This window comes from Neolamprologus brichardi, chromosome 11 (assembly GCF_056152115.1).
Source record: "Neolamprologus brichardi isolate AB-2024 chromosome 11, ASM5615211v1, whole genome shotgun sequence".
NCBI lineage: Eukaryota > Metazoa > Chordata > Actinopteri > Cichliformes > Cichlidae > Neolamprologus > Neolamprologus brichardi.
The window spans coordinates 28092462-28107806 of NC_142114.1; the positions used below are offsets into that span (position 1 = coordinate 28092462).

The 15345-nt window shown below is 38.7% G+C and overlaps 1 protein-coding gene across 1 annotated transcript; it reads left to right on the forward strand.

The window, feature by feature from the left end:
- The first annotated feature begins 139 nt into the window (after positions 1-139).
- notchl (notch receptor, like) lies at positions 140-15143 on the forward strand. Its single transcript, XM_006801790.2, has 11 exons — positions 140-267; positions 1355-1499; positions 2187-2519; positions 4067-4278; positions 4523-4847; positions 6819-6994; positions 7621-7682; positions 8622-8745; positions 11137-11234; positions 11418-11749; positions 14207-15143. The coding sequence occupies exons 1-11, from the start codon at positions 216-218 to the stop codon at positions 14715-14717; spliced, it is 2370 nt and encodes a 789-aa protein (XP_006801853.2). The 5' UTR covers positions 140-215; the 3' UTR covers positions 14718-15143.
- The last annotated feature ends 202 nt before the right edge of the window (positions 15144-15345 follow it).

Consider the following 15345-nt stretch of genomic DNA (forward strand, 5'->3'; position numbering starts at 1 on the left):
TTGGTGACTTCACTCACAGTTAACTATTCATTCTGAGCAGCCGGGCTGCAGCTACGGAAGAGCTACAGCGTCGTTTCAGTACGTGAAATAGAGAGTCTCGTCTGAGCTTTGGCACATCAGAAGCAGTTTGTAGTGGAGTAATACCGCACAGCTGGACTGGAGGACGGCTTTTTGAGAAGAAGGGGCCAGCACCTGGTGACCGGGACGGCCTGAAGATGATAGCTCTGAGGACGTTTGTTCTTCTGGCACTGAGCTTGACATGTCAAGGTGAGTTACCCCCCTTCCCCATTCAAAGAATTCCTTTTTCTTTTGAACCTACATGAAACACCACCTGCTCAGTGAGTGTCCAAACTCAACCCTGTGGCTATATGTCATGATCAGAAAGCTCATTCTGAAAGAAGAGGGGCTTAAAATGCATTCAGTTACAAACATATTTATATTTCTTTCAATGTGTAAAATATTTATAAGTTTAGATGGTTTACAAACACACTTGTGTCAAAATGTAGTTCACAGTTATTTCTTCTGTTTTGTTAAAGACAAAATGAAAAGTTTTATTTTTTTTATGTCAGCAGTATATATACATATTTTTTAATCTTTCCTGGCTCAGTTTTGTAAAATTACTCGTATCCAAAAGACTCCCTTTGCTGGCCGAGTGAACGTGGCTAATTACAGCTCTATTGTCTATCCTTTTTTTTTTTCTACCATGACTTTATGGTCCCGCACACACCTGCCAAACCCATTGTCCAACTCCATCGCATTCTTCATTGCCAGAGTAACAACCTTCGACCTTTATCAAGTTCCCGACCCACTCCATTTCCTGTTTCTATTCGTTTCTCCTGGAAACTTCCTGTTTGTGTCAGGCTCATTTCCTGTTCCCTTTAACAGTACGAATCAGGAGCCACCTTTTATGGCTTGACCTGCATTGTTATGAAAAGCTGCTAATGGGTCTGAAACAATGAGTGGATTGAATTTGTGTCTGGAGATAAAAACAGTTAGAGAAAACTGCTTGTACAGTCGTTTTATTTTCTGCAGCTGCGCATGATGTCTGGTTAGATAAGAAATTTAGGACCTCGGATCTATTTTGCTGTACCAGAAAATAGTAAACTGGAGAGCTGTGGAAGTTTATTTACCTGTGACATATCTCACTGCTGATAAAAGCCGTTTAAAATACCCATGTGTGCTTCATTCGTGGACAAAATATTAATTAAAAAGTAGATCTACAAATACTACATCTGCAAATACTCTTTAATTTAGTGAGGAATACTATATTCACGCTGTGTGGTGTAGTGCAGTTTCTTGTTGTTGTTGTTTGTTTGTTTTTTTTCTAAAGTCTAACATGCATCTGTCTCCACAGCTGCATCTGGTGATCCATGGGGCCACTGCCCAGTGAACCGAAAATGTAAGGAAAAGTTCGCAGATGGGTCGTGTAACAGAGAGTGCACGGACCCCGAGTGTCTTAGAGACGGCTTTGACTGCCTGAAGGACAGGGTTCCCTGCAAGTAAAATACTTTTGTTCTTCTTTTCATTACAGCCCTCTGAATTTACAAATATTTTTTAACTTAGTGATAAATTCAAAACAACTTTGACATATATATAAATATAATTTTTTTCAAAATGTTTGGGTGTAGGAACAGATAGATTAACCATATATCATGAAACAAAAAGGTAATAAGATAGTGACGCACTAAACAGTCATAACAGCTTATTTATGCACTGTATTCTAATGCTTCTTATAAATATTTGATCAACTAAGATGTAGTTTGTGGCTCTGCTTTTTAAACTGAGGTAATATCACCTGTTCTTCTTCATCTTTTCCTCATTTTATTGCGGTAATACATTACCTTTTATTTTTATGTTAAAGAAAACCTTATGGAAAAGAAACTGGGCCAAGAAATACAAACAATCAATGTAATCTAAGAGTAAAACTTGTTGATTATTACTTTTATAATCATTTATGGAAGTTTAGTGTTCAGTCTTTTAAAAAAAATGAAACTATAAAAAACCACTAATACAAACTACAAAACTAAAGAGTGTCTATAAAAGTAGAATAAATGAAAACATTAAGTAACCTTAGTACAAGTAGTCTGTTATCTGTTACTGTTCAGTATGCCTTGAGTTGAGATTATTTCTTAGATCACCTATTCTTTTTTTGTTTTGTTTTTCTCCGCTCTCACCATGACTCTCAGCCCGGGCCACATTCACTACTGCCGTGATCATTTTGCCAACTCCCTCTGTGATCAGGGGTGTGATAGCGCGGCCTGTGGATGGGACAGCAGCGAATGCTTCAAACACCAGAGCCCCCTGTGGGCTAAAGGCACCCTGATCCTACACACTCGAATCCCACATCAACGTGGCAACTCGTTCAACAGCTCTGTGCTCTGGGCACTCAGCGTCCTCCTCCTGTCACCGCTCAAGCTGAGAGACTCTGTGCCCCTCGCCACCACCAGGAATTTGTTCGACTTTAATGCTCAGGAGCTTGCTAACATGCTGGCACAGGCGTCACCAGCAGACTCAGATGGGTGGGTACTGAGACAAATGTTTCTGGCATTGTGATTAGGAGTTTCAAAAACAGTGCATGTTCTTTGTTTAACCTTTAAGTAACAAGAGTACGGAAGAGGATTTGGGACACTGGAAGAAGAAAAAAAGAATTCTGACTTTATTCTCAGAATTCTGACTTTTTTTCTCAGAATTCTGACTTTTTTTCTCAGAATTCTGACTTTTTTTCTCAGAATTCTGACTTTTTTCTCAGAATTCTGACTTTAATCTCAGAATTCTGACTTTTTTCTGTCAGAATTCTTTTTTTTCCCCCAGTGTCCCTAATCCTCTTCCGTACAAGAGGCATTTTGGCCTGGCAACATAAAAAATGTAAGACAAAGCAACACAATAATAACTCTAAAAATATGCAAATCAGCACCACCACAAGGAGTAAGTGTCCCTGTCAAGTCCTGTTCTAATTAAAATGTTGATATTTGGCACCAGAGTATCGATAACTGTATTATAAAAGAAAGCAATATTATATTTTTCTCACTCTTACCTTTGCCATAGATATCACTCTGTTTAAATTTGTCCTGTAGACCAGCCAAGAGCCTGAAGCTGAAGAAATTGAGGCTATTTTTCCTCTTGTGATTTCACATAACCTTATTTGTGTAAAATAAGATTACAAGTACAATTAATTAGGAATATCTGTGTAAAAATACAAAAATATACAAATGAGCTTAGAGTTTAGAGTAGAATTAATGAATTATCCATTTGATTTCAGTTAGAGATTAGGCTATGTGTTAAAGATGTAGAAAAATCTGTAACTTTAAATTTGTTTGCATTCAAAAAATAAAGTGTTAGCTCTTAGCTAAATAGGGCAAAATAGCATATCCCATTCCCCAAATAGCCGTGGTTAGTCTTTTAGGTGATTTACAGTTATACTGTTTTCTAAACACAGGCATGGTCAATTCATTTCAGTATCAAGTGCAAAAAATAAGACATGCTTGTTTTCTGCTTTAAATAATGGAGTAGTTAGTAAATCCGTTCACATGTTTGGTTTAAATATTCTCCTCCCTAAATGTTAACTCCTAAAAATATATATACAACAGAGTAAGTCTGTGTTCCCACTTCTTAGATGCAATCTTGTCACTACACTCTCTTTGTAAATGCCCAGTTTTTGGGGCATAGTGTGTTAGTAAATCTGGCCCTTAATCTGTATAGTTAAGACTTGATATTTTTAAGGCAAATAAAGTAACTGGGAAAGAAGATTCACAGAAATGTGAAATTCCATATTCTCCATAAAAGTTTTGGATCATTGTGCATTAACACAATTAAGACCAAAAAAAAGTGGGCCACACATCAAACCTTGGGGAACTCCATTAATTACAATAAGCCAGTCATAATTAGCTTTGTAGCTTTATTTGTTTTGAAATTATCTTTGTGTTTTGTTTTCTTTCTTTAATTTATTTTATTGAAAGAGTATAGCTTTTTGCAAAGGTAATTTTACCCATGTGAAAATACATATAAAACAATGCTCAAAGATGACATACATGTTTTTTCCAATCATTTCTTACTCTCTTTTTCCTAGCTCCCTCCTTTTCCTCCAAGTGGACAACAGGCCATGCTCCCGTTCACCCTCTACCTGTTTCCCTTATGCAACCGAGGCCGCAAATTTCCTGCGTGCTGTAAAGGAACTAAAACCTACCTCTTTCCCCAACCTCTCAGAGCTGGATGCCGTCATCAGCATTAGAGGTGTCCGAGAGGAAATAGGAAGCAGAGAGGAGGAAAAGGAAGTTGAAGGTAGGCTCACATGTCCTGTCTCCCACACACGCACATTTCCAGCTTTGAATTTCATCCAAACAAAACACTATAAAACACCTTTGTGTTTCCAGTGTGTACATTTTGTGCAGATTTTCAGTTTTGTTGATGTGTTTCATATTTCAGATATAAATAGATACAAGCAAAAAGATAAAAATGAATCTTTTTCAAGTGTTTATTTTTGTCTTTGTGTCTTCTTTTATTGTTTGAATTTTTTCATTTAAAGAGCCGACTCCCGCGTGGCTTTGGGCCGTAGTTGCCATAGCTATTGGGCTTCTGCTGCTGCTGCCTCTCGTGGTAATCCTGGTGGTGAGGAGGGTGAGGCAGCAGCGGGCAAAGAGGAACAGTACTGACAGGGTGCAGCACCGGTCTAAAGTCAGCGACAGTGACAGCAAAGCCAAGGCCTGGATACAGCATGCTACACACCAAGAACAACGGGTCAGAACCAGCAGAGAGAAAGATAAGATCAGCTTGAAGAAAAAGAAAAAGGCCAAGGAAGCAGAAAAAAAGAGAAGGAGGGAACCGCTAGGGGAGGATGCCATGCGAATGCGGTGAGTGGAGCTCATTTGAGAGGATGTTTTGTCTGCCAATCTCCGGAATGATGTCATTGCATTCAGTAACAAGAGAGAGCTCATCCTGTATAATTATTACAAAGGCTGAATGTCACTTCACTTTCATCCTGGTACATTTTCTCATCTAATCCTGCTCTGAAACACAATTCCCAGTTTCTTAAAGGCAGGTAACCAGTGGTTGGTGAAGAGTAAAACTAGACCATGTTGTTCTTACAGGAATTGCTGTAGGATTGCAGCAAGCAGAATTTTTAATAAAAGAGGAGTCAGGAGTTTTGAAAAGAGCTGCCAGTTAAGTTTCGGTAACTGTTTACAAGATTTAATTGAAAAAATTGTCTGTGTGTGTCTGATATGTAAACAACAAGTGTTTAAGATGTTTTTTCTAAATATAGAAAAGAATTCATAGAATCAGACAACTGCTTTTTTAATTTTATTATTTATGATATTTTGATTTTCCCCTTTATGAATTAACAATTTTTTTCCTGTACAACAGATAAAAAGCCGATTTAGATGCTTACTACGTTTTGGTTCAAAATAGCAGGCAAAAAAAGGAAATACTTTGTTAGGTGAGGTACGGAAATATTTGATAAACAGTAAAACATACATAACGTTAAAAAAGGCACACACACACGCAGACACACCAGTTATTTATGCATTTATGCATGCACAAATGACAACGTTTTACAAAGAACTTTGTTCCTTGCAGAAAACAAATTTTGTCCATGACTGCAGTGATTTTACCTTCATTACATAATAGTGGTGAACATCAACGCTTAAATGATTCCCATCTATGACTAATCATAATTCAGCTGTGAACATGTATCATCTGCGTAACAGTGGGCTTTAGATACATATATATATATAAATATTATCATTCTGTATTAGCTAGTTTGAGGATTCTGTTTATTAATCTGAATACCCTGAAATTTTATGATTTAGTTGAATATAAAATGGCACAGATAATGTATAAAGCACAAAATAACTTGCTTTGCCCCAGTACTCAGAAGCTGTTCAAAGTCAGAGAGAGTGAATATGATTTAAGGTGAACAGATTTCTTTAAAAAAAAAACAAGATAAGGACAAATATAAAGCAGAGATGTGTTTCTGTTAGAGGAGTTAACCTGTGGAACAGTTATGACCGTGATTTAAAAAGGTGTAGTTCATTTTCCTTGTTTAAAAACATGTTTAAAAATAGAGTATTAGAAAAATATATGTATCAAGAATGAAAAGAGCAAAAAAAACCAAAAAAACTCTTGATTCTTTTGCTTTGATGTAGTTACTTATCTAAGGTGGAAAGTTTTTTTGTTTGTTTGTTTGTTTTTGCTTTGTTTTATTCTTTGCTTCGAGCCCTGTGTACAGGATCTGCATGCAAAAAGATCTTTTGTTAAAAGGGTTGGCGTAATAAGCAAATGCTTCAGCCAATACCTTTTGATTAGCCTTGTCTCATGCTTTCTTGCATTGTGGTAATCTTTATTCTGTCTTCACTGAGATATTTGAATGCTAATCAATCAAATCAAATCAAATCAAATCAAATCAAATCAAATCAATCAATTTCTGGTTTTTAGTCAAGTTAAACGTTGTATTTGATGTAGAAAATTATAGAGGGCAATTTTAAATATGTTTTAACTTATATATTTTCTACTTAAGTCTTGATTAACCTCAAAATATAATCAAAAGCTTAGGTGAAACAGCATATAATCAATAACTGTACCCATAGTTAAGATATAGTACTGGGCTTATGGTGAAAACTGGAACAGACATCCCAGTGATATCCTCTTCATTTCTGCATGAATACCTTTGTTTCATATCAGCCGATCTTTACATAATATATTATTGTTCTTAACTGTGCTGAAAAATAAGAAAGTAAAGCAAAGGACATGAAAACATAATGTGCCCACATGAAAACCACTGCAGTTTTCAGTGTGCCGTATCAAAACTGTGCTTTGGTTTTCAGGCCTCTTAAGAGGGACCAGGATATAGGAAGTGACACAGACTTTACCCAGAGTTCGATGGAGGACCTCAGTGTGAGATGCTCCAGACGTCAGGACGATGCCTCCATCTGTGACCACAGGACCCAGGAGCAGAAACACTACCGTGCTGGAGCCGCTCAGCCCCGCAGAGCTATACAGTGTAAGGAAACATCAGGATTTGGTCTCAGTTGCTTGACTATCTGGCTTAGTAATCTCTATATACCACAAATTCTATTGCTGTAAAGAATATGGCAGATATTGTAATCAAATCTGTCATTATTCAACTGTAGTCACAAAATGCTGGTTTCTGCTTGACCTCAGCAGCAGAAAAGATCACTGTTATGATTCAAAGAGCAAATCTGTGTTTCCAGTTTCTCCAAAATGTTTTTTGTTTGATATTTTTGCATTTGATTGCTTTGGTAGTTGCTCAAAGTAAAATATTAAAGTAAACTTGGGAGCTTTAAGCTATTTTTATCCAGATGATTATTAAAGATAATAATTTGTTGCACCTATAGGTTGAACATTTCACCGCAGATGTCACACATACAAAGCTGAAATTCAAACTCTATTTAGTATCTTCAGTATCTCACAGCTAAACTCTCAGACTATTGTTGTAAAGTGAATAAAGTGATTAATAAAGTAAAGTAATAAAGTTTATAGTAAAGCAGGATTCATACAAACACACTTTGCAGCACAAAATTGCATTTTGGGACATAAAATGTTCAGCTATACATTTCCTGTTTTTATAATGTCCTTAACCCTGAAATGTTGCTTGCTTTCCCTCAGCTCCACCTAGAGGTTGGGAGAGGAATGCCATGCCTCCTCCTCTGCTCAGTCCTCCTCAGCAGGTCAGTTTCATTATGGCTGTATCCCAATTCAGGGTCTGCAGCCTTAAAGTACTCAAAGACCGCTAAGGCCGGAAGTGCGAGGCTTGTGAAATGGGACGGTCTAGCCTCCGTTGCGCTGCCCAGGTTGCCTAGCAACCATGATACTAACAGCTGGAAACGTTTCATACAGCTTTGTTTGACAGAAATGAAGGAGAAAATCTTTTGTTCATTTATTTGTTTGTTTCTACATGAGCTTTGATCATTCTCTGTAAGATTAAGCTCAGCTATTGAACGGCGTATATTTTAAAGTAAAGGCTTTAAAACCAAGTTAGTACAAACGTCACTAATGTCACATGACTTTGCCGACATGTGGCCAACAGGAATGTTTTAATGTTCTTCATTATTAAACATTTGCACATAAATAAGCGACATAATATTCAGTACTTAAAGTTTACTCTTCGGGCGCCCCTCATCCGCCGTTTTTTTCGGCAAAATTATCCCCACCCACCGCCGCGCTATGCATTCTGGGATATGTTGGGCCACGAAGTCTACACCGCCACGTCCTTAAAATTCAGGGAAATGAAGGACGCATTTGAGGGCCGCATTTCGAGCAGCCTTCGAATTGGGACAGCCTTCGTCGCGTCGCGGTGACGTAATCGGCCTTAAAATGCGGCCTTTAAGGCTGCAGACCCTGAATTGGGATACAGCCACAAGTCAATGTTTTGAGAAGCCATTATATGCCAGGAATTTAAACTGTTTTTGCCCTGTGACTGTAGAGAGATTCTGATGGTGTATTTAGTTTCATGTTTTACTTAAGAAGATTTTTTTATGTTTTGACTTTAGAACAAGATTTTAGAAAAGGAGGTTTAAACTTTTCTTTAAAATAAATTAAAAAAGGGCATTATGACAGAGTTTGTATTGATTATGTGTCTCATCATTGTGGTTTGGTTGTGTTGGCAGTCTGCAGAGTGGTGCGGCCCAGATGGGTCTGTGGTTCTGATCCGAGCAGTGCGTAGTGGGCTGGACAGAGTGGTCTTGGAGCTTCTGCGAGCAGGAGTGCCAGTCAACAATACAGATCATACTGGTAATGCTTCCTGGTCCCAGTTACTATCACGAAAACATGGCTCAACACCAAACCTAATAAACCTAAAATAGAATTTCAATTTCTTTAATCTTTTGGTTTAAGAAAAAGTTGAAACAATGAACAAAATCCAAGCCATTCCAGCACACACAAACAACACGGTCAAAATGACAAATATTAAAGCTAATGAGTCTAAAATTCTTTAACTATATGTTTAGAAACAAAAACGATGGAAAGATTAAAAGGTACCCGGTAGACAACGACGGTTCCTCAAAAGGTCTCTCTTTGAAATTTAATGGCGTCACAGCCGATACCTTTTGTGATGTCTCTCCAAACCAGAACTGTTGACTGTCTGTTGGTTCACGTCATGGGATCACCAACGTTTGTATATTTCAAACAACTCTTCAGAGTTGGACCACCAACTTACATTGTTTAGAGCAGTGCTTCTTAAATTCCTGCCATGCCTTACTTTAGAGGCCAAAGTTCAATCCCCACAACCCATATTGATTTTTACGTAAATAAACGTGCACATCGTCGGCACAGTGGCATCGGCAAACTTTTGTTTGTTCAGTAAACAACACAAACAATTCTTCACATTAGTTTCACTTCACAGTTTTTACCTGGTTGTCTATGCACCCATGCAGTAGAGGTGGGAATCACCATACAACTCACGATACGATATTATCACAATACTTAACGCACGATACGATATTATCACGATACTTAACGCACGATACGATATTATTGCAATTTTTAAAAATATTTTGCGATATTCAGATTCTGTACATAAAGGTAAACTTTATCAATATTCATTTTATCTAATATCAAAGTCTCACACTCAGTCTTTCTCTCATTTCAGTTTTATTGTTGACAAACTGAACGGTTTGTATTACAGTCTAGTCCAACTTAACTGAACGCAACCATCTGGTACAATTATAGCTATTCTGAACTATGCAGTTTATGAAAACTATGCAGCCCCTTCAGCAACTGAAGAATTTGAAAGTAAATTAAAACAAAATATAATTTTACATTAAATAAAAAAGTTTTAAACTTAATTAAAATAAAACATGTCTTAAATTAAAATAAGTAAACTGTCATGTTTATTGCTGCCAAAAGTTAAACACATTTGGACAGTGAAGTAATGTCAGGATTCTTGCTCAGAAAAAGGATCAACATGCTCTGAAGTCAGAGCACAAAAACCTTTTTTGTAACAAAATATCAATTTCTGCTGTCCCTGTATCGATACATTATTAGCAAACAAAATATCACCATACTACACAGTATTGATTTTTCCCCCACCCCTGCCATGCAGTGGCCCCACACCTCACAGTGTGCAGTACAGGGTGATGCCACTAACATTAAACAAAAGAACGCGTCTAAATACAATATCTGTTTAGACGAGAGTGGATTGAAGTTTAAATTTAGTTTATATAGCACCAGTTCAAAACAGAGAGAGACCCTCAATGATCAGACAGTCAGAACTTCTGTTTAACAGGAAGAGACCTCTGGCAGAACCTTCCTCAGAGATATAGTCAAACACATGTTATCTTTAAGCACTTGGCAAAGTAAACGTTCTGATATCTGTTACCTTTTAACAGGATTAAGCCAATGACAGAAGCAGGGCCAATCTCCCCTGACATAGCTGGGGTGCAACAGCACACAAATAACACACAATGCAAATCTTAAACACCTGCCCAGTGGTGCGGCAGCAGTTACAGACCAAAATCTCTGACCCAGAGATAGATGGAAGAAAGGTACAGAGAGATACACAAGACATGCAGTAGTGGTGTATCGATGCACAGTGGCTGAAAGAGAGGAATGTGGAGTATGAGCAGTCTGAGCCTGTAGCAGAATAACTAAGAGAGAGGATGTCTGCCTCCTGAACCCAAACATGTACAGCTCATGAGTAAGTCATTTTTTTCTGACACCTGTACGCAGAGGGGTTGAGTAACTTGTAACTTACCCCATCTCTCTCACGTCCTCTTTTTGTGTCCCTCCTGTCCTGTCCTCTGCTGTCTGTGACCTCCATCACTTCCTATCTCTCCTCCTCCAGCTCCCCTGCTGCCCTCCTCTGACTCAGAACAAAGTTAATGCGCTCTAGTACTTAAACTCAAGTCGATGGAGATATTAGCTTTGGTGTTCATGCTTCCTTTTTTTTACTTTTACCTTCCTTTGTGCCTCTGTGTCTCTATCTATCTCCTTCTGCAGCTCTTATTCTTCCACCTTTATATCCCGTCATCTCTTTTCCAGTTTGGCTGAGGCAGGTCATCCCCTGCCTTCATCCTCCCTCTCCTCATCCTCTGGGCTCGTTGTGTAATAGTTGTTCACTGGCTGACTTACTCCCTCCCTTCTTCCCCTGTCAACCTCCCCCTCCACTCACACTGTCTCTCTCAGGGAGATCAGCCCTGCACTGGGCATGCTCAGTAAACCACCTCTCACTAGCAAGGACCCTCATTCGCTACGGTGCTGCTGTGGACCTACAAGACAATAAGGTAAGCTCTGATGGATTTTCTCTAGTAAGTGAAGACTTTTAATCCTGACATTTATTTTGCATCACTTCTGTTGTTTAGAGTTTTGAATTGCAAACAGAAGTAACATTTATGTTTGAATTTCTGAAGCATTAAGTGTTCGTAAATATAAGTAATGTGTGGTATTCCTGATTATTTCTTTGCTAGGGCGAAACAGCACTCTTCCTCTCTGCCCTCCATGGCTGCTATGACACTGCCAGACTTCTTCTTCTTCATGGTGCCAATCTTGAGCTGCACGACCGGAGGGGACGCCGGCCAATTGACGTGGCCAGAGAGGGAATGCGTCACCAAGTGCTGGAACTCCTGTTGGCTCATGAGATCCAGAGAGGACCCATCCCTGTGGACACGGGAAGCGACATGATGTGGGAGGAGCGCACTCTGATGTACTCACCGTGGGTGGGCTCACAAGGCCTGCCTGGAAGAAGTGCCTCCTTCTCTGGTATCATAGGGCATCGGGATATGACCCCACCAGTACAAAAGTAAGATTTTGGAATTATAGCTAACTCAACAGGTTTAGCTAGATAGATGGATGGATCGATACTCTATAGGCTCTACAGGGGAAATTTTTGTGTTATGGCAACAGGGTAACGTATTCGAGTCAGTTTTATTCATATACACCAAACCATAACAGCAGTCGCCTCAGGGCGCTTTATACTCCAAGGTAGAGATTAGAGATGGCACGATTCCACTCTTTTATGTCCGATACCGATATCATAAATTTGGATATCTGTCGATACCGATATGAATCCGATATAGTGTATTTCTTAATCAATAAAACTTTTTTTTAAATATCTTGCTGCATTTTGTACAAGTTCATACTCAAGTTAAAAAACAAAACAAAACACTAAAGCTATTCTGTTATACCTGTATGGAAAAAATACACTGCCCCCAAGATATTTCATAGTTCAGCAATACTGATCAATCTAATACACTTAAACCTGCACCATCCTCCCTATTCTGGTGTTTTAAAGAGTACTTAGCGGAAATATTAAGCAGCCTAACTAACAGGGTTGTCAACTAACAGCAGAAAAAAATAGGGAACCACCCCCCTCTGCCTCATGATGCTTAATCGACGCAATCAACTTTAATTTAATGCACGTGTAAAGAAAATTCACATTAAATTTTTTATTTTTCCACAATAATTAAATAGATTCAACATCTTTCTTCAAAAGAATTGCAGACTGCACAGATGGTATCTTCCCAAAGGAAAAAGTAGTATAGCTTACTAGGGTATATTAGACTTAACAGTTACTATATACAGTAATGGACTTCTATACATTTTACATCAGATTAAAACTTTGGGTGTAAGATTCAGATAATTATTTATTAAAAGCTAGAGATTTTAAATGAGAATAAGAAAGAAAAGTATTTCTTTGTGCCCCCCTTTTCCCTGTTAATGCCCTATCGGCCCCCCTGCATAATTTTGCTAGATCCGCCCCTGCACAGTTACCAGCCGTCAGCTATGTAGAAAAAGATCCTGGTGTAGAAAGTAATATTAAATAAATTCTAACAACAGCTTATCAAGCTTAATAGTGCTGCTGTTGTTCAGCCGCTGGTTTCCTGTTTCTGGTGCAAAGTGGGCGATAAACTAACAAGAGAGACGGGCTCGCGACAGAAAAGCCGAACAGCTGATCATTGATCAGTTTCACGATTGAAGTAGCAACAGGAGAGGCAGTTGCTCCATATATCGGTTGTTAAGCTTAACGTGGGAATGCTTTACAAACATTCAGAGATGAACTTACACACTTGCTTTACTTCTCTCTGGGATAACTTCCTCGGAGATGAAATGCCGGTTTGGTAGCGAGGCTCCAAATGCTCAACCAGAGTTCACGCCACAGCCGCTCTATCACGTGACCACACTGCTCCGACGTGCTACGGTTATGAGCTGAGTTACGCCGTGTCGCAAGTTTTGTGAGGTGCTTTGCTTTCATGATATTTAATGGATCGGATTACATTTTTTATTTCTCTCCGATATCCGATCCAGTAATTTAGGTCAGTATCGGACCCATACTGATACATAATATCAGATCGGTCCATCTCTAGTAGAGACCCTACAATAATACAAAACACCAACAATCAAACGACCCCATTTGAGCAAGCACTTGACAGCAGTGGGAATAAAACCTTTTAGCAAATATTCGCACATGTGGATAGTAAGGGCCTGGTAATGTGAGATAATATGTCATAAAATAAAATAGATAATGATTTTAACACATAAAAAACAAAAAGAAGAAGAAAGAAAATAAAAACAAATGTGAATATCTCCTATAGTTATAGTTGAACTTCTTTGGGGATTCATTCGATGATACGCTGAAGTCACAAAATTAAAGTTTTTAGCTGATTTTTCATCCAAGATATTGTTAACATAGACTGTACATAAAATATGGCCACTGTGCGTCAGTATGAATGTTGTGGCTGTTGCCATCTTTGTTTTCTTGGGGTAAGAAATGACAACATGGGTGAAATGCTAAGTTATCAGCTAACACCTGCTAGCTTGGTTTAGCCAGGTGCATCCGTGGCTGCATGTGTATGTATAAGTTCTTTGCACCAACAGAGACACCTAGAAATTAGCACTGAGTAAAATAGAGATAATATATTGCTGTTTCAGTCGCCAAAACTGGCACATTAATATTTAAATTAATATTTTATTAATGTAAAAGCTTCAAATTTAATGAGTGGGACTTTATTTTATGTAATTTATGAATTTGCAGGAGAAAAAATGAAGATCTAGACATTCATTTGGACATAAGCTTGTGTTAACCAAGACCTTATTTCAGGCTTTTACACCAAAAACGTGAAGTCTTTGATGTCCATACCCAGAACTGCAAAAATACCAGTTATTTCCAGTTTTAAGGATTCACTCCCAAAGACCTCTTTAGGTTTTTTTGTTTGTTTTTATGCTGTCTAATGTTATGATGACCTTCTTGTCTTGCCAGTGATTGGTCCATGGGCCGAGTGCAGTACCCTCCTCCTCAGAACTGGCGACCCCAGCTCAACCAGTCAGCAACAGCTCTCGTTCCTCCACGGGTCATGGGCCGCTCCCCTCGGCCAATCAGCACCTTACAAGAGGTAACATCAGAAGACGAGGACCGTGACAGGCATCAGGAAGTCCCCAGAGCTGCCACGCCTTACTTCCTGTCCCCCCAGCCTGCCCCTCGGCAGCGTTCCTTTTCCTGCACCCAGCACGCACTGCAGCGCCGCTCTAGCGCCCACCAGCCAGAACCCAATTACCTTATAGTGTCAGACAGAGCACCCAATGAGCCCGTAGAGAGAGTAGTTGTTTCCCCTCCCACCGATGCTGCCACCCCACCAGAACACCAGCCAGCTGCAAATGGAGACAGTGTTATTAGAGTAGAGCAAGCAGCACGGAGTTCAACAAACTCGGAGCAGAAGTCCAGAAGTGAGAGGTTAAACAACATGACTGACTCCACACAAACAGCCCTGTAGGAAAGGAGAGGAAATTCAGCCTCCTTTAGAGACACCCAGTTTTAGTTTGTCATTCGGTGCAAAGCCCTAAGCTGGACTTTAATTGTTTGTATCCAGTGTTTCTTTGCTTCTTAAGTGGATTGGTGTCAGACTAATACACAACAGCATAGAGAGATATTCCTTCCCTTATTACCTCTTTTTTAATTATTTTTTTTAAAATCAGCCTCGTGTAAATAATTGTTTTCTTGTTTTGTTAAGATTGAGGGATACTGTTGTAAATGTTCTCTTATATGGCATGTTCAGATTTTGTAAATAATAAAGTTGAACGTCTAAGATGAATTCTACTCAAACATGCAACAGCTGGTATTCATTGAAGAAATGTTCAAGGAAAAATAAATGAATAACACATGCGTAGCTGCGCAGAGATGTCAGGGATGCATGCAATAAAGTGACTTTTTGTTGACATGTTGTGGATTTTTTCTCGTTAATTTACATCCACAGTCTGCGCATTCTTAAGTTATCATAAGTTCTTTATCTATCATATTTTTTCAACTCACGATCATCAAGAGTTAATGATAAAACCAAAGTCTTTGTAGAAGCAAGTCCTGCAACTGTGCAGCAGCACTCAAACAACTCTTGGTACTTAAAA